This window comes from Myripristis murdjan, chromosome 4, assembly GCF_902150065.1.
Source record: "Myripristis murdjan chromosome 4, fMyrMur1.1, whole genome shotgun sequence".
Lineage (NCBI taxonomy): Eukaryota > Metazoa > Chordata > Actinopteri > Holocentriformes > Holocentridae > Myripristis > Myripristis murdjan.
In genome coordinates, this window is record NC_043983.1 from 6,660,807 (window position 1) to 6,688,143 (window position 27,337).

At 40.7% G+C, this 27,337-nt stretch overlaps 3 protein-coding genes across 7 annotated transcripts in view; 1 reads left to right on the plus strand and 2 right to left on the minus strand.

The window, feature by feature from the left end:
• Positions 1-15: 15 nt before the first annotated feature.
• On the minus strand, positions 16-3,441 carry samd13 (sterile alpha motif domain containing 13). 3 transcript variants are annotated; one of them, XM_030050387.1, is made up of 5 exons: positions 3,222-3,441; positions 2,668-2,782; positions 1,312-1,354; positions 1,079-1,190; positions 16-995 (listed from the first exon to the last, which is right to left on the minus strand). In XM_030050387.1, the coding sequence occupies exons 2-5, from the start codon at positions 2,693-2,695 to the stop codon at positions 852-854; spliced, it is 327 nt and encodes a 108-aa protein (XP_029906247.1). In that variant the 5' UTR covers positions 2,696-2,782; positions 3,222-3,441; the 3' UTR covers positions 16-851. The 3 variants fall into 3 exon arrangements, with proteins under 3 accessions (XP_029906247.1, XP_029906246.1, XP_029906248.1); XM_030050386.1 differs by having other exon boundaries at positions 2,668-2,785; XM_030050388.1 differs by lacking the exons at positions 2,668-2,782; positions 3,222-3,441 and having other exon boundaries at positions 1,287-1,354.
• A 1,471-nt stretch (positions 3,442-4,912) lies between these two features.
• On the minus strand, positions 4,913-16,962 carry prkacba (protein kinase, cAMP-dependent, catalytic, beta a). Of its 3 annotated transcripts, XM_030048999.1 has the most exons (11): positions 16,630-16,962; positions 13,429-13,437; positions 12,671-12,732; positions 12,123-12,251; positions 11,385-11,483; positions 11,109-11,191; positions 9,354-9,480; positions 8,897-8,992; positions 8,566-8,688; positions 8,223-8,387; positions 4,913-7,926 (listed from the first exon to the last, which is right to left on the minus strand). In XM_030048999.1, the coding sequence occupies exons 1-11, from the start codon at positions 16,673-16,675 to the stop codon at positions 7,801-7,803; spliced, it is 1,065 nt and encodes a 354-aa protein (XP_029904859.1). In that variant the 5' UTR covers positions 16,676-16,962; the 3' UTR covers positions 4,913-7,800. The 3 variants fall into 3 exon arrangements, with proteins under 3 accessions (XP_029904859.1, XP_029904860.1, XP_029904858.1); XM_030049000.1 differs by lacking the exon at positions 13,429-13,437; XM_030048998.1 differs by lacking the exons at positions 13,429-13,437; positions 16,630-16,962 and adding an exon at positions 14,716-15,760.
• Positions 16,963-25,541: 8,579 nt separating this feature from the next.
• Positions 25,542-27,337, plus strand: part of ttll7 (tubulin tyrosine ligase-like family, member 7) — a 69,397-nt gene continuing 67,601 nt past the window's right edge. The window contains exons 1-2 of the mRNA XM_030048997.1: positions 25,542-25,685; positions 26,389-26,520. Coding sequence (XP_029904857.1) covers positions 25,661-25,685; positions 26,389-26,520 — 157 coding nt within the window. The 5' untranslated portion in view covers positions 25,542-25,660. The remainder of the gene's footprint in view (positions 25,686-26,388; positions 26,521-27,337) is intronic.

The following is a 27,337-nucleotide window of genomic DNA, read 5'->3' on the forward strand; positions in this document are numbered from 1 at the left end:
TTTGTGAAACAATAGTGTTCTTTGGTGAGAAAAGAGCACCGTTTATTGCAAATCTTCAGAAATTCAAACTCCAGTGTTACGTTGGACATACATTGGTCATACACACACTTCAATACACTTGTCTTTGAGACAATGCTGAAAGCACCACAGGTTAAGAACATATGAATGAGATTCGGTCTATACACATGAATTTATTCCATATCAAGAACTTATAGCCTAGATACAGTAGGAGTGCAGGAAAATGGAGCATTCAGTCTGCTTCTCGTGTCTGGGGAAAAACAGAGATGCTTCATTGTAGCATGCTATGAACAACTTATAGACTCAGCTGTGCAGTTTAGAGCATAAAAACTGATCTTAGGGCAAAATGGGATGCATCAGATAAGTTTCTTTACGTATCAAAGTGTTCACATACGACGGAACATACACATTTTTCAACTATATAATATGATCTTAAATACAAATACTTTTTTTTTTTTTAAAACCAACATAGGTCAATTCACTTCGCACGCACAAACACACACAAACAGACACGCTCACAAATCCTACCAGCAGAATACCCTCCCCAGAATTCCTTCTTTTTAAATAAAAAACAAAACATAAAATACATATTTCAAGCAGCAGAAATAAGAATGGCTGAAAGGGTAAACAGCTGAGTGGACCCCGTGAACAACCCACTTTTAGGGTCCACACTTATACAAACATACAGCATTCAAATCGTTCCTGTCTTCCCGTTAAGGTGCCACTGTGGCCAGAGGAGTCTTTGTGAAGCGGCAGCTAACCTGGGGTCTCCTGACACGTTGATTGTCATCGAGGGGTGGGGGTAGGGGGGGTGGTCGGGCCGGCCTGTGGTGCTACGAGGCGTTGCTCTTGAGGTGTTGAGTTTGCAGCGGCTTCACGTGGTACTCGTAGATCTTCAGTGCCGGGCCCAGCTTTATTGACAGTCCCGTCAGGACATCATTACGTGTCATCAGGAGCAGGGACTTGCCGTCGATTTCCTGTCAAGAGGGATTGGGAAATGCTTGACATTCTGTTTTTTTTTGGATGGCTTTATTGACGTTACATGAAGCAGAAATCTAACCTGATCCTGAAAAGCAGTGGCTTGCTCCTCAAACCCTGTTGCTTTGAAGTAATTGACGACATCTGCTACCCCCCAGTTGGCCGGGTCTGGCAGCTGGCCGTTCTCCACAGGGCTGCGGGAGCGCGCAGAATGGGACATTTACTATGCATGCACGTTGTACTGTAACAGCCATTTAACACATGTTCTTCCAACTCATTCAATAACGCACATCTTACAATAACAGGCTCCGATACCTTTTGGTGTCAACGGAACCATTCGCCTTGTCATCCATGCCAGCTGGGAAAAGTGAGAGGAAAACATCATTAGATATCGCGTTATTGAATTTAAATAGACAACATGTTAACATAATCGTGGTAATCATCACACCACAGCCGCTTTGTGTTTTATGCAAAGCAATTTAGCAGGGCAATGCAAATCAGCGATAGGACATTTTACCAACAATTAGTATGGGCAGAACTTGGCTCTGATAGCGGCCGATGGCTGACAGGTAGGAAATAAAATTAACCATAACAGTTACACAAAAATTTCTTTGTCCTTAGGAAAAGGAGACACAAATAAGAAACTTAAATGTTTCACATATGAATAAACTAATAGTTTAAGTGCTGTCAGCGATAATGAAAGAATCTTCTACAATAATTAACTTAATTCTTCAAAACTCAAAAATAATATAGTGCAATTATTCCTACTGTAAGGCTCAACAGTGCAGACAAATTGTTTCTTGCATTACAGTATCAGGCTCCTCAGCTTGATATTGAATTAGAAATCAATCGGGTGGACTGATCGGCTATCGGCTTTTTCCTGCCCCAAACTATCATTATTATATCGGCCTTTAAAAATACACTATCAGCCGACCTTCAGTTATTAGTATTCAGACTCAGAGTCACAAATACTTGTTTGATCCCTGAGGGGAAACTGGGTCAACTGCAGTTGCTCAAATTCTCATGAGAAGAATTCAACTATAAGAAACAGAAAAATATGTGCCTTAGAAAAGTACGGGCATTATGTGTACATAGATGCATTGATCGTACTTGTGCATTAATCGTAGAAAAAGTAGGAGCATTATGTGCATGTCTAAATATGTGCATTAATCCTACAAGAGATTACACTACAGAAATAAGAAACTCCTCAAACGTGGCTTATGTGCAACTGCCCGCCAAAAGTTGTGATTATTTTCTAGCCGCCTGGGAGAAAGTCAGTAAAGCAGCACGCACTATAGTATAAATGTTGTTAGTCTGATTATTCAAGCGAAAGGGATTTTCACTTGTTTGGATTCCCTGACCCACATCTTGTTCACAGAGCCGGGTCTTGCTCTCTTTCCACACTACTTGTGAATCACACTTGAGAGAATATATATACACACACACACACACACACAGAGACAGATTTAGCTGCAAGATTCATCACTGGCTGCTGCAACATTACTGTAGGCAGTTTGAAAAGCATTAACAACCAGAGCAACGCCTAAGTCATTTCCTGAGAGAGACCCCAGGGCCCAGAGGATGGAGAGCCAGCAACGACCCTGAAGTTGTGTGAGTTTTAGTCCAAGCTCTGACCCAGCAACCATCTGCACCAAAAGAAAAGCCCCTTACAATTTGTAACGTTGCAGTAATTTTTCATTAGATGTCTTCTCCCGGAGAGCTCAGTGGGTTGACAGTTTGGACAGCACCATCGTTTCTCTCCAAGTCGGGCATTCACTGGAGGAGTCTTCTGGAGTAACAGTTCATACATAACAGTTATGTAACGTTAAGCAAAACAACACACACACACACACACACACACACACACACACACACACACACACACACACACACACACACACACACACACACACACACACACATGGCGAGCCAAAAACATAACAAATCAAAGCTCGGGTTCAAAGAATTGACAGTTGAAACCTCTGAAAATGACGAGCCGAAATAACACTCTGGTGTTAGCCAACCTAAAACATAGCAGACGTCAATAAAATTTGGCCAAAAAAATCCCATATACACATTCAATAAACAAAACCTAGCCGAGCCAAACGCGGTTTGGTGTTTAAATGACATTAGGCTAAATGACGGCAGCTAGTATGTTAGCTAGCTGCTTCTAGGTATTAAGCTAACAAGCCTAAGTTAGCTGGGTAGGCTAATGCGAACCTCACCTCATTTTAGACGATTTCCTGCTTGACGATGCGAGTTCGTCCAAAGTACAAACACCCCTCGGATGAACCGGAGTTTGCTAATGACTGGGATATTTTACAACAGGCGAAGTGTTTGTGTACACCCGATAAATTAGCGATTTGCTCAAGTACAGTCCACTAGCCTGTCTTCATCGCTTTGAGCTTCCTGCGCCCACATGACGCTAATGATCCATGGGAAGTGAAGTTTTTCCTCACTGTTTACAGGTGCCAGTGTGTGCACCTCACCTGCACCAAGCGGGAGAGCCTCACAGAAATGTGCAATAGTGGAAACATATGAGAGGAATCTCTGATTGGAAAATGACAAGATTTAAAAGAGCAATCATTTGTATTTTAAGGTTGTTCTGTGGCTCAGTTGTTGGAGTTGTATTGGTACTGCCTGCCAAGAGGTTTCACGTTATGTTCCCAATGGGGCATCCCATGCCAAAAAACGAAGGCGGTCAAAGTACTGCACTCTGGATGAAAAGAATCCATTGCATATTTATATACATACAAATACACACTCTCAGCAACCACTATAAGGTCCACCTGCACAATCGAATACACATTCAGTCCAACTGTTGTGCAATAAAGTTGACTTTTCTGATGCCTATAATGCTCAGGTTTTCTTCTGTCACAGTAATAAAGGTGTTCATTCAATTTTATGTTTGGCATTGAGCTCATAGTTAGTGGTGCTGTTGTACTGGGCGGCATTTTATTGAGGTGTTTTCATTATTCTGTCCCCCTCATGTGTATATAAACAGGGAGGACAAAAAATTAGAATATAATATATAATAGATATAATATAGTCCAGTACAAGACCTCTGCAAACTACAACCTCAGTAATAAACATAGAATTGAATTAACACATTCTCTACAACGTCAACAAAAACTGAACATTATAAACTTTGTTAAAAGGTAGAATTTATGGCAGAGCTGTTTGCACTGAACTGCATTAGATTGTGCAGGTGGAGCTGATAAAGTGGACGCTGAGTGTAGATGTATTTTATCACACAAGTCACTGCAGCATGTGTATTTACAGCAAGATTAAATACGAGCAATCCCGATTTTTGTATACAAAGAATTCAATTTATTACAGTGACATATCCTTTGTTACATAAAATCTGCTACAGCAAAGTATGTTATATTTCTCTTGCAAATACAAGTAAATATGGGTGGGAAAACGTGTCAGCCTTCTAAATGATATTGTGCAAAATATCAACAAACTAAATACAGACAGATTTCTTGTTATTTATCCCATACTGGCATTTGTGACTATAAAGAACTTAAACTGATCTTCTGTAGTAAGGAGTGCGAGGTGGCTCAGGAAAAAATTGCCATCGTTTACATCATGTAACTTTGACAAACATTACACACATGGGGGATAATGACACATAAGAATTGCTGTGGATTTACTGCACGTATTCTGGGAGGATTTACACACAGGCAGTTTGGATTGAAACATGCTGAATTTCTAGGCGATGTAGCTTTCAGACTATGTCCAAATAAAAATGATCTTGGATTCTCCTAAAGGTTCAGCCTTTACATTGTGTCCACTCTTGTTACCAAACTCTGGGGGGGGAAAGGATCTCCATTAAAGCATGAGCTTCATTTCCTAAATTAAAACAAGGCTACGATCTTCAATAGGCATGAGAGGCATCAATGTCTATTGACTGTGGTAAATATGAATGTTTATTTCTAGAAGGGTAAATGAAAAAAAAAGTACAAATAAATATACCAATATTTCACTGTTTATAACACTTTTGTGATAAAACATTTGGAATCTTCATACATACCGAGAACTATGCAAGTTTAGACATTTAAAAGGTAAAATTATCAGACATCTCTAGATATAAATAAAAAAATAGCATAAGAAACAATTGTGCCTTTTAAAATGAAACAAAAGCCAAATGAAACGTCACATCATGTGCTCAATCTTTTAAGAAAACAAAACTAAACATGTGACATTACAAGGTCAAATTCAGGCATTGCCAATATCCACATACAGTACCATAAAAAGCATTCAGTCCCCAAACATTTTTTTTTCACATTTGGTTGTCTTAGATTCTGAATTTGTATTTTAACTAGATTAAATTGCATTTATATTTTGAGTGATCTACACAGCCTTGAGCACCATGTCACACAATGACCACACAAAAAAAACACCTATGTATCACTGTTTTCCGAGGTCTAACATGAACTCCATGGGTTAAAAAAAAAAAACAAGAAATAAAAAAAGTCCCCACAACCCTGAGTGTCCGACCTGCAGAAATGTCCTTGAACCAGCCTCTGACCTCCCAGTGGGAGGAACACAGAAGACAAATTTCTCCCTCAGGAATCAAAGAATCACAAAAGCAGGAGCAATAAGGGCTTCGACAAGAATGGACACCTTGGCAGTTGGGGGGGATCGATCCTGTGACATACTGGTTATACGGCGACCTCTTTAATCACCGTGTCGACCTGCCACACTGGTGAAGGATTTGCAGAGGCAGCAACTGCATTTCAGTGGCAAGTCGGTCACGGCAATGTGACCGACTTCACGGGACAATGAAAGGTGCCCAGTGCAGAAAAATCCTATAAAAACCTCTATTCCTCCAAAACACGGCAAACAGAATAAAACCGGGGAACAAATTTGTAATTCAACAGGACAATAACTCGACAGAGTGGTTTACAATGAAGAAAATGAATTTTCTTCAAGAGCCCAGTCAGCATCCTGACCTTATTCCCCTTTGAAAACCTGTGGCAACACCACAGAATATCCGTCCTTTATCATCCCCCAACTGACCTGACTCAGCCTGAGCAATTTTGCAAGGAAGAGTGAGCAAATATTGCTCCATCACAGTGTGCAAAGTGGGTACAGAAGTATGTAAAAAGACTATGGGATATAATTGCTGTGGGTGTTATCGGTGGTTGAACTAAGTAGTGACCTGGAGGAATGAATACTTGAAGGTGATGATGTTGGTATCTTGTCTTTTATTTATTTAGTTTCTCTCTAATGGGAAGTATGGAGAGGAGTATGTCACTCACAGATAAACACTGCCAATCTACTTCACCAAAGTCCAAAGCTGTGAGACTATATCATGTATAAAGAAAAATAAAAAATTAAATAAAAAAAAAAGGATGGGAGCTGAATACTTTTTCAGGGCACGATTAGCTTGTTATGACACTCTTGAAATGTAACAAACAGACAAACATGCAGGAGTAAAAATGGAAATAAAACAAATATGGCAGTTACAAAATGTCTTCAGAGTGCTTTGCTAGACACCTTTTAGCATAAAAAAAAACAAAACAAAACAAAAAAAACGGAGAAACAACCCCAAATGGACGCAATCAGTCCATGTGACCAACACTGCTTCACAGCCACAACTATGTACCCTCTGGAAAAATAGAACTGACCTTTCATCTTTTAACAATATAATAACAAAAAAGCCATGTCAATACACTTCATCATTTTTTGGACATGTCAAAGACACATGACCTACTGAGCTATAGAGCGACATGATTAAAGCCCATCAGTTTCCTTTCTGGTGAAACAGAATTGTACCTGAAAAATATATCATCTCATTCTATTCATTAGAATATCACACATATGCTGAGGTAAAAGGAAATGTACCGTGACCATATATGGAAAACAATGCTACAATTGATTAACTAATACAGCACTGACATATTTTGCTTCATTATTAGGCTCAACACTCTCTGCTACTGTAACCCCACTGTTGAAGAACTGAATGCCCGACTGCTCAAACACTGAAAATTCAAGAGGTCATCCAGTGTTTTTGAACCCTTTTCTTCACTGACTGCCATTTCTTCATTTAAGTTTTGGTCATGCTTTAAAAAAAAAACACAAAAAACAAACAAACAAACAAACAAAAAAAAAACAGAGTGTTTTCAAATCTTATGTCTGATATATGTATATTTCTATATGCACGAGGACAAAGTTCTACTTCTTAAGGACAGCAAAATGTTGACTAATTGTTAATGTTAAAATGTGAAATGTTGGATGAATAAAACGTTGAATTGGATCCTAAAACACACTCAAGTATGTAACAGACGGTAACTGGCAAAACTCACTGGCAGGAACTGGAATCAAAAATCCCTTCTATTTCCCCAAAACTTAAATCACAAAATGTGCAATACCGGCTAATACAATCAATCACTCTTTGTGCCACTGTAAAATGGGCATATAATTATTTTTCATCTTGCTTTGCAAATAATCACTTCAATCGAAATAAGAGGAGGAAGGAAATTCTATAAAGTGGCAAACATAGAAAACAAACAAAAGAAAAAAGAAAAAGAAAAGCATAACAGGAAAAATAGAAGAGAACGTGGTCTAGTATTTTCGTTTTGCAGCACGAGGGGTGTCTGCATAATGTGCCTGTGTATAAGTTAGTGCTAACTGCACGTGAGGATCATGGCAAGAAGGACCTCATTCAGCCTTGTGGAATGAAGGAACTAGGCAATTGTTTTGAACACGTGACGGTCTCAGCTCCACCTTCACCCTCAAAAGAGTGCAAAAAATTTCCCAAAGCATGTGAGCCCTGACGGGACCCTTGACCACTCACTAGAAATCAGCAAACTCTTTTGCACACTTTTCTGTTTGTGAGACGCGAATGTCCTCCTCTTCGTAATCGTCAAAGTTGCTTGTGTCTCCTGGTCCTCTGCACTTTGGCATGAAGGGGGCTTCAACCTTGGAACATGGCAAAGAATGAGGAAAAGGAAAATGATTTAATGACATTTGAAGAGTTCCTTTCCAACATGCAATATAGACATTTGGGGACACCTTACACCTTGCCCTTACAGCAAGGACTTAGGTTACCTTATTCTGCCTATTCTTTAAAAAGGGCTGTAATTTATTTTAATGTTGTTTTTTTCAGATCAAGAAATATGTCATAACACTATAACGGCTTATTGGGTGGATGAAGACTGACTGGATGAACAGAAACAAAAATGGCCTTACACTGACAATAAGTAAATCAGACCTACCTTCCTCTCATAGATTGCAATCCAGTCTGTTGTGGAGAACCACTTGTGATTTTTGATGTCATTCACACCATTCTTCAGGTTGCCAAACCTCTTTGTCAGATCTACCTGGAGCAGGTTCCTCAGCAGATCCTTCAGGTCGGAGCTAAAGTGAGAGGGGAATCGTACCTACAAGATCGAAATAGAGAGGGACTTAATGCGTGCATATCCCTGCAGAGGGAATGTCAAGTTGGTCCTTACGGTTTTCAAAAGCTTTATTTCAATTCAACTCAGTATAAACATCAATCTTCCAATATTCAAAATGTATGCTGCAAGTCTGAGGTCGCCAATGACTGTCTCTCTGCACCTTGCCAGACACAATCTTTTCGTAGATCTGGATGGGCTGATCAGCAAAAAATGGAGGGTAACCAGCAGCCATCTCATAGATAAGGACTCCAAGCGCCCACCAGTCCACAGCTTTGTTGTAGCCCTGAAAGGAGTAAGGAACAAAAAAAAAAATAATCCATTGATGTCCACAGGCTCCAGTTCATTGGCTCTGCTCTCATACCAACTTACCTTGTATTGACCGAGCAAAACAACACTGGATGCATACAGGTATACAGGCTGACAGTTGGAAAGGCCGCCACATAACAAGTAACAAGTCTGCATATGGGCTCTGTTGGACATGGAGACCTCACCTTACTGAGGATGATCTCTGGAGCCAAGTACTCAGGAGTTCCACACAATGTCCAAGTCCTGCCTTTTACTCTTTTGGCAAAGCCAAAGTCTGTGACCTGAAGGAGGGGTGACAGCAACACAATCAGAACAATGAGTCAGCGCCTAGTTAACGTGTTCATAAGCTCATACAGAGGAAGCTGACTGAGCATGTCCGGAAACTCATAGACATTCACCCTTAGTGTCTGGCCAGTCTTCAACAGACAATTGCTGGATAAGGGTTCTTCATTTTCCCAAAGACATGCAATGGCTACTTTACAAAGACAACTTATTTTACAATTCTTAATTTGGCATTGATATGGATTAAAACAAGAACGTCTCTGAGCCTGAGAAGTTGTCCAGGGAGAAATCTGTGTATTGTTTTCAATTACTTTATGGATCAAAAGGTCTGTATGCCTGAAAGCTTCCAGGCCTGCTTACCTGGATGTACCCGTGTTGATCTATGAGCAGGTTTTCAGGCTTCAGGTCTCTGTAGATGAGGTCTAGTGAGTGGAGGTACTCAAAAGTGAGTACTATCTGAGCTGCATAAAATCGTGCATGGTGTTCACTGAGAGAGGGAAGAGCAGATAGTCAGACATTGGCCCAATATATGATGACACATCACCACATTAAGAACAAGGCACAGTCATGGTTGCACTATAAAACTATAAAATCAAGTTTTGATTTCATCATCACTTGAGTATTTGAACGGCATATTTAAAAAGGGGTTCTATTATGCCGTAATCAACATCAGTAAATTGTTATCACATTCATTTTGAGACATTGCTCAGGCTAATGGTTGGCATACTAAAAAGTAATTTTAAGGAAGAAAGGCCAAAGGAACCGGACACATACGATATTGTTTGTTGGTTGAACAGTCATGGCCCACTGCATTATGAACGGTGCCAGTAAAAGCTGTGATACATGTATCTCATCTCTTTGAGAGATGCGTCAGGGCGTACAAAGTCTAAAAACCATGGTAAAAAGAGGACCGTGATGCAAGACATGTAGAGGCAGCACAGTTACTTGCTGGTTAAAAGTTTAGGTGTTCAAAGCAAAAGGTGAGCCTGGTCAAACCTTCCACGTCTTTCAGATGGTATCCAGGCCTAACCACTCTAAAAAAAAAAGGGGAGAATGGTGTCCTCAGCAGACTACCTCTACTGCTGCAAGATCTGCGGCATCAGATTCCACCCAAAAAGAGAAAGGCTTATGCCACACAGGACACCACAACGAATACGACAAACCTCACTGATACATTGTGGGTATTTTCACCAGGGTCGGTTTAGAAAAGACACTCCATCCAGTGCACACAGAAAATGTGTCGAGGTAGACACATTACACAGCAAAGCATTGATTTTTACACTTTAAATAACACGGACGATCTGCTGTGGTGTGGCACAGTGGCCCAAACTCAATAGCCAGTTTTTTTTGTGGGGCCCTTTGATGCAAAACGGAATTTGTCACCAGTGTTGAGGAAAACACTCATGGGGTATGATGTAGTCAAAATAGTTAACAAAGACACAAGTTAAAGTACACACTGAACTCGCTGTAAAAACAAGACAAAACCTTGTGTCAAACTAACACTACTGGTCTGGTTGATCTTACAAGGGGGTGGTGAGTGGGACACAAGAGTGGGTGGGGTGTATGTGGTTGTGCATGTGGGGTTGTTGATAAACTGACAGCATGCCTATTTTAGAGCAGCAGAATATGCCACTGACTACAGCCTGTACCATACAAAAAATGTTGACCTTTTTAAAAGTTTTTACAGTGCTCCAGAACATTTTTCCATTTCAAAAGTTCAAAAGTAAGCCTTAATTTCTTGACAGGACCTAACCAAATAACGTATTAATTTGGGCATGCAGATGAAGAGGTTTCTTAACTAACAGCAAACATCACAATATATGAATTTATAATGATTTTAAAACTAGGAACAGTACTAATGTAAATTGATGGTGAGAAACAATATTTTTTACTCTCTTCCTTGGATTTTGTGTAATTTTCAAAATTCCCAAAGCTGGAAATGATCAAATTCACTTGTCGTGCTGTTCCGGTTTCTTCAGATTCTAAGGTTTTGAGTTTAGAGAATTTAATATTAGACATTGTATGACTTTTTCAGGACATTCAAGTGCCAGAGTGGTTGAGGACAAGGGTATATTGTAAAACATATCAAAACAAAACATTTGATGTAGACTGTACCTGAACCTCCCAATGCGTCTGAGGTGCGAGAACATCTCCCCACCGGGAACATATTCCATCACCATGTAGAGATTTGAGTTGTCCTGTTGAAAAAAGCAAGCTGCTTTAATGCACTGGGACACCCACTCACAATGCACTAACTGATGAAGCACTGTGTCAGGGGAACAGCAGAAGTTTGCTTCTTGCTTTACGTCCCTTTAGTAAAACAAACCACTGGCTACTGGTATGCGGTCTGTTTTACTAAACTGAGTCTAAGATGTGAGTGTGAGCATGTACCTTGAAAGAGTACTCCAATCTGACGAGGAAGGGGAAGGAGACGGCCTGTAGTATTCTCTTTTCATTTAGTGTGTGTTCTATCTGCTTCAGCTTCACCACCTGGAAAAACACAGCACAAGTAAGACTGATAAGGCTGTATTGTGCATGATAGCCTTAATAACTAATGTTTGTGTTTTTTTTTTTTTTTTAAATTAATTAAAAAACAACTGGGTAAAGTAATCAGAACCCAGAGGGCTTCTTCAAGTGTTGTGTGACTTCTGACATCATAGTGTGCTTGACACTTGTGCAATAAACTGATGAAGGTCAGCACACAAAATGTTAAGTAACAAAAAAGGGGGCCAGGTGAAAAGTCATATACAGTAAAGAAATAGTCTTTCATCAGTACAGCCGTAATTAAAAATGAAATATGTCTGCTGTTTAACTAAATGGGTTAAATATCAAGGGGAGAATGCTTTGACATGAGTGATGTGTTAAAGCCATGCAAGCCTCCTCCTACGACTTTCACATCAGTATTTACAGACTGAAACCCTCATGTGACGGGCCGTTGAGGTTTTCAATTATAACATGTCTGACAGTACACGACAGGAAACTTTCCATTTCCTTTTCTGTGCTACAAGCCCTCGAGCCGCAGCATTTGTGAAAAACGCAGGGGTTTGGCCTTTGAAAGATCAGACACTGCAAAACTGCAACAACTCCTGTGAGATGAGACAAGTTCTCTGTTGTAAAACCACCACCCACTTTTTGTTTGTCCAAGATCTTCATGGCGTAGAACTGGTTAGTTCCTTTATGTTTGACGAGCATAACTCGGCCAAATGAGCCAGTGCCCAGGGTCTTGAACCTATCAAAGTCGTCCAGGCCAGTTGTGCTCTGAGGAAACACATTATCAGCGGGAGTGAGACAGCAAACTGTGGAGGGCTGATGTCTCCATTCTGTTAACTTTAGCGCATGTGCAGCCCATTATTGCCACTGGAGTAAAGTGTAACTGCTTGTCTTGGTAAACACATATCACAATCTCACAATGAAAAACATGCGGTTGATCATGGTGCTCTCTTTGCAGGACATGCTTACTACTGATAAAGTATAATTGTGTAATCGAATTTTAGCATCAAACAAACACACTCTGAGCAAGTTCGTACGAAAGGAAGTGGCTTAAACTGTATCATATACACCATCTGATCATTTTGCGACATGAACAGCAGAGCCCTGCGTGTTAAGGAAATGAAACTCGTGAATTTACTCTTGCAAAATGCTCACAGAGAACAGCTTGATTTATTTCATCTCTTTACCTGTGGTGGACACTCCCATTTTCTTAAAAAATCTTCTTTGGCTTTGGCTAAGAACTCTTTCACTACAAAAAGGCAAAACAACGAGAGGCAACAATTAGTATTTTGGCACGCATACAAGGAGCATTTAACATGTTCAGGAAGGGATTGGTACACTAACCAAAAAAACAAACAAAAACAAAAAACAAAAGGTTAGATTTATGCCAAGTACAGGGGAGGCAGTACTGTACTTGACAGCAACGGGGAAAGAAACTCCTCAACAAAATCCAAAACCAAACACCTAAGCAGGAAACTGAAGTTAATAAAGAGATGCAAAGGGCTTTCGTGGACTTTGCAAAATTGGCCAATTCAAAGAGAAGCCGTTCTGCATCTCTTTCAGAGGTAGGGGGTGGGAGGGGGCAGCAATAAAAATAGGCAGAAAGAGAGACCAAAAGGCAGAACATAACTGGGTCTACAGTGCAGGCATTAGAAAGACAGTGCATTGTGAAAGTCACAGCAGACATGAGCTGTCCGTAGTCACAGAGGCATGGCAGGTGTCTAGACCAAACTGTGGTGCTGTGCTTGGTAACGCTGTTGCTGGTGTAGATGCATAAAATGCAATGAAGCATTGCCTAATTAGCCTTAATTGTGATGTCTGAAAACAAATCTAAGACAAAATACAGGCTTGTTAAGCCTATGCTGTAGGGTTGTTTGAAGTTAGCCTAACAGCATAACATCCTCTGTCTGTGACTCTGGACGGCTAATGGAAAAATGTAGCATACCAAAAGTCTCTACAGTTCACCAAGGGTTTGCAGGAACATTCACCCACATGGATGGAAATGATGGAAAGGAGAAAGAGAGGGAAGAAACGTTTATGAAGTGCTAAAAACAAGTACATTAGAGATCAAGTGGATTAAATGTAACACACAACAAAATGACATTGAAGAAGACTCTACATAGGCAGCCCTTATACCTCGCTGAAGTAACAGTCTTATTCTGGAGAACACAGATAATTCTGGATTTGAACAATGTGACAAATTTAATCAGAAAGATTTTATTTCTTCCAATGTCCACGATGAGGATGTAGCCAAAGACAATAATAAAGGGAATGTTTCCATGAGAACAGCATCATCAATAAGAAAACTTTAATAAAAGTAATACTTTGGTTATTAATAATAAGGCTACACAGCAACAAGTGGACATTTCTGTTTAGAGTTGTTCAATTCTTAAAGTAGTCTAAAGTGTAGGCCTAATTCTTACCAGTATTAGAAGACGCTCTTCCTATTCTATACTGAAAAATATTGTTAAGACTAAGATGAAGACGCAAAAAACAACAGATAGAGAAGACATTTTAAAAAGAACACAGAAAAACACATTTTGTAATTGGAAAATAGTACACAGAGAATGACGGGACATAGATATTAACATGAGGTGAGCAACGGAAGCAGCAAAAATGGTTGGCATTACAGAGCGCTTTTCTACCATAGTGCAGTAAATATTAACAAACATCATTTGTATGTCCAAGCCACTTAAATACTGATGTCTCTCTGGCTGATCCAGAACATGTTTAGTAACACCATTTTGCCAGCTTTAGTCAGAAAGTATCCTATGCCCCAGAATGAAATACATTTTTTTAACTCTGAAAAACCTGCCCAGTAATTACACATGAATTTCATTACAGTAATTCTCAACCTGATGAGAAAGATAAGTAGAAACATTTTGACAACTCAGAATAGGACTGGCTATGAAACCAGGCTGCTGCTAGCAATTTTAAGACCAGATGAAGTAATGAAGGCCAAATGAAGTTTGTCAGTCATAACATATCTGCAAAGGGTAGTCAAACTGCAGAAGAAGACAGTCCCGTTTAGGCGTTTCTAAGTTTGCTTTTGGAAAAAAAAAAAAAAAAAAAAGGCTATTTAGACAGCTTTTTCCCACAACTATTTGATACGATTTGCCCACAATCAAAAACTATACATCCTCGCTGAAATGTAGTAAAACTCCTCCAGCTCCCAGCAACAGAGGCTGGCTGACATCTTGACTGCTGAGTGTGAAAGCAACACCCCACTTACTCAGCTTATCCCAAATGATGGTGAATTCAGAGATATGAGGTCCCTCACTCTCCTGTCCTTTCTGCTCTTGGTTGCCTTTGCGATATCTGTGGAATAGTCGACTGGCCAAGTCGTCCAATTTTAGAAAGGAATGATCCTTTCCTTGGGCCATTTCAAGAAGAAACTCCTGCCGTTTTAACTTGACAGAGCTCACGGTCAAAGTATCAGTTTTCCGACTGTAGGCCAAAGACTGATATAAGCTTCCTGTATGCAGCAAAGTGCACAGCAATGCTTGGCTAACCACACACTGTTAAGTTTCCTGTTGAAGTACTCTGCCGCTTCAGTTTGAGCGGCCAATGGCACATCTGCTTAGACGCTGCTGTGTCAGTTGAATGCATTTACAGGTTTTACAATGCACAACTGTGTTTTGTTTGGCACATGTGAATAAAACAAGCCAAGCAGTGTCAACCTCTTACTCTCATGTCAAAACACTGCACACGGAGGGTGCATTCAAATAGGGTGCAGATAAGGAAACGGTATGCTTGTAACACCCTCTTACCAGCCTAGAGACAAATTATCCTCAGGTGATCACGCACTCTGGTGGCTAAACTTAACAATGCAGTTCTTCTGAGAGCTTTCCCATATGCTTAAAGTAACCATAATGAACTGATCCTTGCATTCCTTATTGGTGGATTGTAACACTGGCAATCTATGAATGTAGATTTATTTTTGCATAACACTTTGTTTAGGTCACCCTGGCAAACCTTACTGGGAAGTATTAACTGGAATCAGTCCTCTGTCATCCAATGCCACCTTAACATTTAACATGTTTTTAAGTAGCTTGCTGTTTACATCACAGTTGGTGTTATTGTACACAACCCTCAGCCCCTCCCTGTAAAAGCTACAGGTGGCTTGTGTCACTAGGTCTGAGTGTCTACATGGATAAGAGCCAGTCAGAAAGCAGGTCAAGACCAGAGCTCTCCAGACAGAATACTAGGCATGATGCAGTTTAGTGGATTAACCTGGACATTATTGACAAATGCAGACAAAACACCACAGAGTGCCCTTGGGCCACTGCTTTCAAGTGACTGTATGGGAGCAATCTGGATTGCAAGTTTGATTTTCAATGGCTGCACAGTTTACCAGTAGTGGAATTACTATCCCTTAATGCATTTTATATCATCCATACTATATGTTAGCATCAATGCAAAAGAGCAGTGATCTATACTGGACATTTTGATCTGAAGTAAACTTGTTGACACCCAACTTGAAATGTCACAGTCTCTAACAAGAGGCAACACTGGGAGACCAATGAACAGCAGCATTACAATAATAAGCCACATCAAAAGCAACCTTTTAGCCAACTTGGCAGTCTGTCGTTATCAAGAACCTGTTGTTAGCAATGGCCAGGCCTTCCATTGCAGCTACAATGGACACCAATGTTTGCTGATGTTATCTTGCTTGAGCCAGCTACCTCTCTGACAAGAAAGAAACCACGAACATCTGTGCATTTCTAACGTAAACTAAACAGTAATCTTCAACATATGTAGCAGTATGGTAACTTGATCAGATTGCATTGCATTTCATTTCATTTCACTGAATCAAGGATCTGTATTTGAACCCAGTGCTGATGACGCGGATCACCCCTGTCACTTTGCCCATGCTAGTGTCACATAAAAGCATTCTTTAGCTGCTCAACTGTGGTGCTCTTTCCCGGTTAGCTAAGTAGCCAAAAATCATTGTTATCGAGTTGACCCAGTGCGAGCTGCCCTACCAAAGATGGTTCTCTGCAGCCCCTGTTCTAGTGCTGTCTGCTAACGCTGGCCAACAACAGCTAAAGGCTGCTCTCCACTGACGTTATGCCTAGCAAACTAGCTACTATGGTAAAATCGCTAGATAGACAATTATCTAGCCAGATGATGTGCAGGTGCTCACCGCTTTCTTGCTCATTGCCTTTCTTGGCAGTTGCTGCGTTTCCCATCGTAGGAAGACAGGGTGATACACAGCTGGCTAGGAGCAATGATGGTGGCGATTAGCTAACAGGGTCCTCCGTTAGCTAACGTTAGCTAGCTAACAAATTTCAGTTTGTGATAGCTGGTTGGCTACAAACAACATCAATGTCTTCTCTTTGTGAACGCAACCTCGACGTGCTAGGCTAACCCCCCTTTTCTGCTATTTATTTCCAATGCCCTTTGCGGTTCAAATATGCCTCCGCTGGAATGAAAACATTATCCAGACTTTTCACCTCAGCCTGCCTGTCGTTTTGTGCTGCGTTCACGTCATATGGGAATACCCGTCGGAAAGACTGGATGGCTGAAATGGTGCCTTCAAGTGCTCCTCGTACTATCCTGTTCTGAAATCAGATGTTGTGAATGCACCACGCAATACAACTTATCACCATGTCAAATCCATTTCAGTCGAAACAAAGAAAATATGACCCTATATAAATTATTGTTTTTGTCTGTGTGTGTGTGTGTGTGTGTGTGTGTGTGTGTGTGTGTGTGTGTGTATATATATATATATATATATATATATGTGTGTGTGTGTGTGTGTGTGTGTGTGTGTGTGTGTATCTATATCTATATAGATATAGATATTTCACTTTTTACCTCACTTCCTGATCCTAATTGTTGGTCACTGCGCTTTGTTCGAATATGGACCGCTTTCTAGATTAAACAGTCAAGCAAAACCTCCTTGGATTGAAAAACCCCCAAAACAAAAACAAAAACAAAACAAAAAAAAAAAACTCTGCTTTGATTTCACCAAATGAAACCACTCTGGTACATGACAGTGTCATCCAAAGGTACTAATGTCCAGTAAAAAAAAAAAAAAAGGATTTATTTATTCAACTTAAATAAACCCTAAATTCTACACAAACTTTTGAATATATGACAGTTTCCACTTGGTGAAATGATTGTAGGCCACTGATAATATCCCTTATTGTGTACACCAAATGGATAACGAAAGAAAGAAAGAAAGAAAGAAAGAAAGAAAGAAAGAAAGAAAGAAAGAAAGAAAGAAAGAATGGATGGAAGGAAGAAAGAAAGATGCAATATCTGCTACTGCCAAACATGGTTATATTATTAATAGCATTAATGGTCTTATTAAAAATGGTAACCTTAACCCTTTATCACAAAATGAAATTCATTTTATTAATTTTGGAATTTGTATTACATTTCACGCAAACCAGGATTTGTTTCAGCAAGTCCAGATTTTATTTATTTATTTATTTATTTATACAAAGGTTGGGTTTCAGAAAGGCTTGAGAAGCAGCCTTCAGCAGCGGATGTGATGCGGCCGGGCCAGGTGGTAGGTGCTGTGTGCTGAGGAGCCGGGTGCCGGGGACGCACCCACAGGGCAGGGCCGCCGCTCTGATTAGCACCACGGTCAGCGACACAGTTGCTAAGTAGCTTCTGTTTGGATGAGCTTCCAGAAAAGAGCCGCTCTGAACCCTAGCAGACTGCTCTGTAAAATACAGTTCAACCCTAGGATGTACTCACGACAATTTCTGCCTCACAGAGAATAAAAAGTAAGAAATAATGTGATAAGATGACAACGTAAGTCGTGCCTTTCAGTAAGCGTAGTGTGGGACTGAGAATGCAAACTTCAGCACTTCACTCCGCACCCCCTCCGCCCCCCCCTCCTTACGGACTGAATGGTTTCACCCGTGTACCCTCTCCAGCGCTCAAAGCACAGCAGGACTACAACATACTGATTTTTAGTGTCTGCACAGGACCAAATGCAAACTGTCGCCAGTAGTAACGCCTCTATACACGATATATACAGTGGTGTAGTGCTGAAACCACTCCTGGGGCCGGACAGCTTTTAAGGAGAATTTCCCTGACGTCTCTCATATCGACCGGGCTAAAGGTTTTGTGTCGTCCGGCTGAGATAAGCACTGCACTGCCAGTGCCGGAATAAATAAGGTAACTGAGCTACTTGGCTTTCGCCTCTCCATCCTAAGCTAGTTAGCTCGGCTAAGCTAACTAGGGAGCAGCATACAGTGTCATTCCGTTTTTATTTGAAATATTAGATAGAGTCTAATTCACGAATTTATCGCTGGCAGTCGTTAATTTTGTACAAGAAGTAATAATAGTAATAATAAAAACACCCTCGGCATTTGTCCGACAAGTTAACGATGCAGTGGCTGTGATTGTTGCTAGCATACTGTAAGTAACAGCGGGCAGTGCCAGATTCCTTCCCTGTCTGTCATCCCTCCACCTGACCTATACAAGTGGCTAGCGACCTAACGCTAGCTACTGTGTGCTAGCAACAAAATGATAGCAATCAAGCCGGCTTTGTGTCATCAAATTTACAAACGTAACCAATTTTGTGAGAGCATCCAATAATCTATGGAACCAAGTGTTGTTAATCCCAATATACAGAAGAGATTTCTAAAAGGGGACGGCCTACTCTCCTTCCAGTGATCTGGAAGATACCATATTAGATGCTTGGCTGTGACAGGTCCCCTTGCTGCTCTCTGTAGCATAGCCTCTTAGCTGAGGCTAGCTCTGCTCTGCAAGCTTTCTTGAGAAGTCCGTTTTGCCTCGCAAGATTTTCTGCTTAGTTTTGGTTCTTGAGGCACGCTGCTGCATCTCAGAGACTGCTTCAGATCATAGCAGATGATGAAGTGAACCTGATTATCTACTTGAAGGAACTGGTATAAAAAGACTTTTTTTTTTTTTTAATTGATTTATTCTACTCTGGCCCGATTGTAGGCTACTGTGACACACTATTGGCAGACTGCATAGTCTATGACATAGCCCATCTGGAGATGACCATTCCCAGCAGGGCAGATGGATTACATAATCATAACAGCATAACATAAGGTTTCTGGATGGTATCCTACTTCCTGGATATATCCCAGAGATAAGGCTATTAGGGGTGTTATGATATGACTAATCTTTTATTCTATTTAGGCTGAAGTTTTTGCATCACTGTAGGATGTGTGCTGATACAGTCAGCATAGCAGTTTTGCAGAGGAAAAGTCTGAAATCGCAGTTGGGTTTTTTGGCCCTTATTTGGGATAGTGATGTGACAGAAAATAGATGGGGAGGTGACTGATGATGCTATACAAAGACAGGGCTAACATGTAAATAAGCCTAATTCATTATTTTAGATATTTGTCAGTTGTCAAATTTCCATGTTAAAAGTACATGTAATATGTAATATGTTGTGGTGGTCGGTTTTTACTCGGCAAAATGGGACAATAGTGCACCTATGACAGCATGCTCAGTTACCCGAGTGATCCTGCTGGTCATGTTAGGATGCATGCGTTTTTCAGTGGATTGCTTTAACAAGTAATGTTAGTTTTACTTGTTAGGACCTTGCTCTTTCTCTAGCTCTTGCTCTTTCCTTGGGTGATGTTGGTGACTCCTCTAGTTGATACAGACCCTTGCAAGGTTATCTGACTCTACGGCCCCTTTGAAGCCCAATCTAATCTGGCAATAATCACACAGGATTAGATAAGCAGTTAGGGCTAAGCATTTGATTAATAGCTTGAGTCCATATTCATCTGTGTTGATAATCCTCCCATGTGCACAAAGCTATAACAGTGCCGTGATTTTTAACTGACACACATATGCACACACTAGAGCATGCATGGTTTTTGTTCACTTATGTTTTTGCCCCATTTTGTCTTATAGAAAATGCAAATGAGAATGTCACTAATGAAATGTGTAAAAGCATTTTGTAGGCATTTGCTGAATCTTGCGTTTGACCACGTTTAGCCTGTATTACTGCAGATTCTCACTGTTAAAGTTAAGTTTGGCATTCAGCTGTTTCTTGGTGCATTTTTGTACCCGTGGGCCGGCAGTTCCCACACTTGCTCCTCCTCGTATCTGGAAGATATCATGAAGCCAGAGTCGGGTCACCAGTTTGGGCTAATTTTAGATGCACTGGCAACTCTAAACCAACTTACTCTCTCATGAGAGTATTCAGCAAACTCAGCTATCATTTTTCCAGAAAGGACAATGTGGTAGCAGTGGCCAGATAGATATAGATAGAAGCAGAGCCAGTGTTTACATAAGAGACGCTGCAAATGTGTGTTTCTGGCAATTGTGTGGAACAATACCATCATGATTACATAGAATCATGCCGACATCTTGCCTTTAAATGCAGGAAGAGTCCAGTGACAAGGTCATTAGACCATTCATTGTACAAAAGAAGTCTGGGTCCATTTTTTCCATGAAGATGTGTTTGTTTATGTTTGCTTCTCAAGGCAAACAAATGTAGTAGTACAGCATGGTTCTGTGGTTAGCCACTGTCTCTGCTGTCTCATATGGTTATGGATAGCCCCAGGCTGCAGCACTGCTGTAATGGCAAGACCAGAGTGTACTCATGCCTGCGAACGCCGCTCATTCACCATAACAGAAGGCTAAGTGGTGTTTCCCTGAGCCTCTCTATTGATCCTGTATTTGACGTCTGCTTTGAAGGCGCACTTTCATGTAAGGCAGAGAGAGGAGCATAAAACAAGCCCCTCGGGGATGTACCGCTGGTTGTTGAAGGGACTCATCTTGTAGGTGTGTCACCGGTTGTCATGCATGAATAGAAACTGCTGCTTTAGTTCAAGTTTCAAGTCTCTTGTAGAGTAATTTTAGTTGTCTTTTCTAGCCTTTGAAATAAAAGACATTTTTGAAGTGGCTTTGTTTTGTAAAAGCAGGGTAATGTCTGTGTAAGGATACATTTATTGGTAGTGTTTTGAACTATAATCAAGAGTTTATCACTAAAATCTGTGATGTAGCCTGAACCTGTAGAACAAAATAGCCATCTCTGTCAACATTTCTGATCTCCAAGTTTCATGACTGATTGTTTTACAACCTATGTGACATACACCCATGATACACCCATATACCCTCTGCACGTGCAGGATGGGGGTGGGGGGGTGCAAGCGTGGCCTGTTACCCTGAAAGACAAGCGTCCATTTGTCATGTTGGGGCTGTAAAATAGAGGAGGATGCAGATGAGCTTTTTGAAGAGCTGACTCCTCACAATGAGGCCTTTCTTTATGGCAGAGAGGAAAAGCATGAGCTCAGCATCCATCCCAACCCTGGCTCCTCTGCTCAGCACTGCTAGCTCTCTGGCTCTCTCTTCTGGAGAAACTGTGCCATTGCATTATATGATTATTGGATTACACCGTCTTCAGTGGAAAGACTTAAAGAGTTTGTTATTAATGCTCATTGTGAGATATGTATATCTATATCTATATCTATATATATCTATATCTATATCTATATCTATATCTATCTATCTATATCTATCTATCTATCTATCTATATATATATATCTATATCTCTATATATATACACTACTCACAAAAAGTTAGGGATATTTGGCTTTTGGGTGAAATTTATGGAAAATCTAAAAAGTTCACACTACAGTGATATTATATCATGAAAGTAGGGCATTTAAGTAGAAGCATGCACTGGTGATTTCCTCATCTCAAACAATTTCTTGAAACAAAAGCCAACAACAGTGGTGGATATACCACAACAAAAAATGTCAGTGTCAATAACTTGTCATGTGCCCTTGAGCATCTATAGATATAGATATATATATTTTCTCTAACACTAGCAGTGAAACATGATTATGAGTATGTTCAACCTTTACAAATAATGGACCCCAATTGTGTGGGAGGTCTCAGGCTTAATTCCCACATATAAGTAAACATATGAATGAAAATATTCATTTATTTGTTTGTTTAATAGTTTAAAAACTCTTACATTAGATCAGAAAAGGTATGAAAAACTACAATGAGGTAAAATAATTAAAATAGTGAAAAAAAACAATGGATGTATACCAGTCGTCAGTATCGCCATGTTCTTTACCGTCAACATGTTGTGAGAAAACTCTATGCTTTCTATAGTTGAAAATTATTTTATAGTATTTCTGCTTTGTTTGGCTGGCCAACTTAAAGGGACTGGAGAGACAGGATAGAGAGGGGATCATATGTGACAGAGGCCGCTGAGCTAAATTCAATGCTGTGACGTCACAAACTGATGGTATGTTTCACTGCCTAATGCGCCTCGACGATGCCCAGTTTGTCGGTGATATCTCTGTGGTGGAGGTACAGCTGATTAATGTCTGGTGTTTCATTACAGTGAAATCCTACCTCTTTCATTCAGAATCCAAGTGAAAGTGGGCCATCTTGTGGCCAACAACCACCAATACCACAAAAAAAAAAAAAAAAAAAAAAAAAAAAAACATGAGACATGCTCTGTTTGCTTGGCTGTGACCTCACATAGTAGTGGAGCAAACAAGCACACAGTACGAGATATAATTTAAATCATCTGCGATGACAATTTAAAAAAAAAATTATCTGTAGAAGTAATGGGAAAAAATACCCTCAGGTTGCAAATGTGCTTCTATTTCAGCTAATCATGGTAATATGACCTAAGGCCAAAAATCTGAGACAATGGAGTTTTCACAATTAATAATTAGGCTAGTGATATTGGCATATCAGCAGTATTAAAACATTCTTTCTTTGTTTGTTTCTTTGCATGTTTCTTTGTTTCTTTCTTATTTAACCTTTATTTAGCACATTACTCTCACTGAGCTTAAATTAAACTTAATGTAGAGTAATTGTTGTAATGGAAATGGTCAAGATGTTGATATGAGATGCCAGATATTGATATGCCACACAAAGTTCAGTAAAATAATATTTTGGGTGCCCCAGTGGCTCACCTGGTGCAGCGTGTTGGATTTTGAGCCGGGCTATTTGCTGCATGTCATCCCCTCTCTCACTCCTGCCCTTTTTGTCTCTTTTTACTATCACTGTCGATAAAGCAGAAAAAATAGAAAACAATGTTGTTTCTCTGAATATCAATCAATATTAATGATTGTCACTGTAGTATGAGGCAAATGTAGGATCATCATCATGTGTATGTCTGTTTGTGTGTGTGTTTGACAGATTGCTTGCTGGAGTGCCCGGTCATGTGTGTTTGTGTTTAGGTGCATCATTTGTGTTCAGATGCCTTGCTCCTCAGGGTTTACATGACAGAAAGGTCTGGTGCTCCTATAGCGATAGGGGCCCTGACCCCTGTATGGAGAGCTAGTACAACACCTGGGGGGGGGGGGGCTGGTGTCAGCAGCAAAGCTTGGCTCACTTTATCACCCCCTCCCTGTTGCTGCTGTCCTCCTCTCTCTCCTCAACTCACCGCAGTCTCTGTCCTCCCCAGGATCAATGTCTTCTGCTTAGCACAGGCAGAGCACGGAGCTGACAGGGAGAGAGGCACACTGAGTGAACGAATAGTGCCATTGGATTGTTTCTCCATTCTAATTTGTTGTGCTGATGGTGATCGAATCACTCTGGGTAAATTTCAACCCAGTCTGTGTGTATTATACCCTATGTGTATATATCCACACACATGCATGTGCATCTTTGTGTGGGTGCTTTACAATGGTGGATGGGAAATAAGCTTCTCAGTACATTCTCACCACTAGAGGCTACTATTGATCTCTTTATGAAATATAAGCAAAGCCACATAAAACAGCTACTGTAGATGTAAGCTGACTGGTTTATGTTTTCTTTGCAAAATCAAAAGATCTTGACAAGAGTTTTTCCCATTCTCTTCATTTTTACTGTTCATTTCTACTGTTTTAGGTCCACAGGCAGAGCTGGCAGAGCTGCTTTTTGTGTTTACAGGCCACAGTTGCTGGTAATTCCCACAATTAATCATCCACTTTCATTATTTGACCAGTTAATAGCTCATTTAATGTCTTTATCCACTATCTCTATTCAGGGTCATGGGCAGCTGAAGCCTATCCCAGCATGCATAGGATGAAAGGCAACGAAATACCTTGGATGGGATGCCAGTGCATCACCGGGTGAACACAGGCAGTCACATAATCAGTCACATTCAACTATGCTCAATTTGGTGTCTCCAGTTCAACTCACATGTCTTTGGAATCAAAGCACCTGGGGGAAAGCCACAAAAAATGTAGATAAAAAGCAAACCCCACACAGAAATAGCTGGGAATCAAATCTAGGCCCTTCTTGCTGTGAGGCAATAGTGCAAACCACCAAGTCACAGCGCCACTCCAGCCAACAATATTTTTAGGGTTTAATAGGATGTCTTAGTGATGGTTGGTTACCTGCCAAAGTGGCTGGAAGAGTAGACAAACAATAGCAGCATATCCCTGGTGACTGGCGCTAATTTCCCAGCCTGTTCATAGGGCTAGCCTGAAGCATACTTGTCATAACCACTGTAAAAATGCCATCTGTCTGAATGGATTGAGCTCCTGCCATTAAAAAGAAACACAGCTGACACAAGCATGAGACACAAGAAGCTGCAAACCTTTTCTTGACAACCACATTACTATTTCACAATGCCTCCATGGAATACCAATTTGCCTAGCAGGCCTCATGCAGCATTCGATTATTTTATTACAACAATGCCTGGGCTGTGCAGTGTTTCCATTGAAGTGTTTCACTTGGTGTCAGATTGACTGATACACATGCTGCAATGGGTTCATGTGTTGATGCTGCTGCTGCTTTACATCAAAAGTGTGTCCACTCCACTCCACTGCAGTGAGAAAGCGTGCACTGATCCACACTAGAGTGTGTACTTCACTCACCCCTTAAGCAATCTGCCTCCTACCAGTCCACAGCTTTAAAAAAATCTTTTCTTCTTCTCTTTCACAGGCATCCCCCTATCTATCCCTTTGTCCATCCCTTCCTGACTCCTCCTCTCCTCTGGGAGCTATAAATAAGCTGGGGCCGTGCAGATCCTCCAGAGGCCCTCCCCCCTCCCCGTTGTTTCCCCCTTCAACCCCCCACACCCTCCCCTCACCCTCCTCCAGCCCCCCCAGCATCAGGCTACCCAGAACTGGATCGTCCATATAGTCCAGACAGGGAAGGCTATCTATTGTGAGAGAACATCCAGGGGGCGCTGTGAGTGCCCCAGACGGTCCGCCCACCAAGCCTGGCAGAGAGCTCGGCTCGTCCCTCCTGTCCGCTAGCCCCTGAGATGCCCTCCCCTCCCAACGATGGAGGTGAGTAGGAAATGTCAAAGTGTCCCAGGACCGTCATGGGTCATACTAATAACGCCAGTGGTTGGTGGGCTTGCATATCTGCTAGAGTTTGATTCATGAATCACTAGTTGGCAGCTTGATTCAAGAATGATTTTTCTTCTTTGGAATGATTTGATTTGAGTTTGTAAACTTTGCGAGTCAACAATTTGATTCAGTACTTAATTCTGTTCCAAATTCTGTTTCCATTAATAAACAGCTGCAGTAATGCGTAATATTCTTCTAGGTCACTACAGTGTCCTTTTTCGAGAATCCATTGAAAATTGTTCATAATGATTCAGGCTGAAGTAAGAGACATTCATTCAATTTATTTCTTTTAGCAGATTGATTCAGCACAATTGGCTGAATTTCTGATCGTGCAGTGATGCAGTGATTGAATATATGAAATATAAATGCACAAGCAACACATTTACTGCCTGTTCATCAGGAATCTCACACACACACAAACACAGATAATGATGAAAGGAGAATGAAGCAGTTATATGCAAAACAAGTCCTCTCATTCATTTACACTCCAGTGACACACACAAAAAAAACATACTAAATCCGATGCTGATATTAGAGAAATGCATTAGAAGGCTCCAGTGACCACTGCTTCCTCCCTCCCAGTCTGGCACTTGAGCTGTGACTATATCTCATCTTGCTGCATGTCTGTCTCTTGCTCCAGAGGATCAAGGAGCGTCCCCCGTGAACGTGTCATCTGCGGGCTCCTACCAGAGCAGTGGAAAGAGGAAGGTGCACACCAAAAAGAAGAAAGGCACTATCACCGCCAATGTGGCTGGCACCAAATACGAGATTGGTATGGCAAACATCATAAATCGAAATGTAATAGTCAAGTTTGAAATCAGAGCGATGAAGTACTTTTCAGACAGTAAAACAGTCAATGAGATACAACAACGAGCAAATACATCACATAAAAATCTCTCTACAAAGATGCAAAATCTTTTGATTGCACAGCTCGATTCAGCTGAAAAGCTAGTGCAAAGAGCTAGTGTAAGATGAAAAGAGGCTTTATCCTAGTAACAACTTTCTTTTTTTGAATAGAAACTTGGCCCGTGGCCCAGTGCACACGAGTCAAGAATGAAACTGTTACTGAGGAAAAATGTAGCCTGAAACATTTTAATCGCAGCGGAAGAGGTTGTACTATCAGTTGTAGTAGTGCTGTTTCTTTATTAGCTGCTGCAGAGGGAAATTCCTTTATCAAGACACTACATCAATAAAATTCATTTGCATGCAGTAAGTGATCAATTCCTATGTACAGTGTAAGCCGGCGCTATGTCAGATCAGATTATTCTGGCCCAGATTTTGCCCCGTTATGCTTATTCCAAAGACGTGTATTGTATTTCAAGCCTCTGAGTTTATATTTTGATTCTCTTTATTAAAGTTTCATACGAGGGTGAAACCAACGTTTGGGAGGGTAGTGTTGCTCGGGTAAGATTAATGTTCTGTGACACAGTGAATTGCATATTAATCCACTATTTGGGAAACAGTTCTCAACAGGGCTCAGTCAGTCCCTCAAACCACTGCAAATCCAATTACAATATTGGCTCAACAATAAAATCTAATTTGCTGTGGTGGATGGTTTGAAGGAGGCAGCTGTTCTTTAATGTCCTAAA

Coding starts and splice junctions, on each gene's coding strand:
- prkacba (XM_030048998.1), bottom strand. CDS start 14,866: ATGGCCCAAGGAAAGGATCATTCCTTTCTAAAATTGGACGACTTGGCC. Junction 8,388..8,565: donor AAAAGATTGTGTCTGGCAAG/GTGCAGAGAGAC, acceptor TCGATCTTGTAG/GTACGATTCCCCTCTCACTT. Junction 7,927..8,222: donor TTGCAATCTATGAGAGGAAG/GTAGGTCTGATT, acceptor CCATGTTCCAAG/GTTGAAGCCCCCTTCATGCC.
- samd13 (XM_030050387.1), bottom strand. CDS start 2,695: ATGAAAAATTACTGCAACGTTACAAATT. Junction 1,355..2,667: donor TTACTGCAACGTTACAAATT/GTAAGGGGCTTT, acceptor CACTTTTCCCAG/CTGGCATGGATGACAAGGCG. Junction 1,191..1,311: donor GGTTCCGTTGACACCAAAAG/GTATCGGAGCCT, acceptor GCGCTCCCGCAG/CCCTGTGGAGAACGGCCAGC.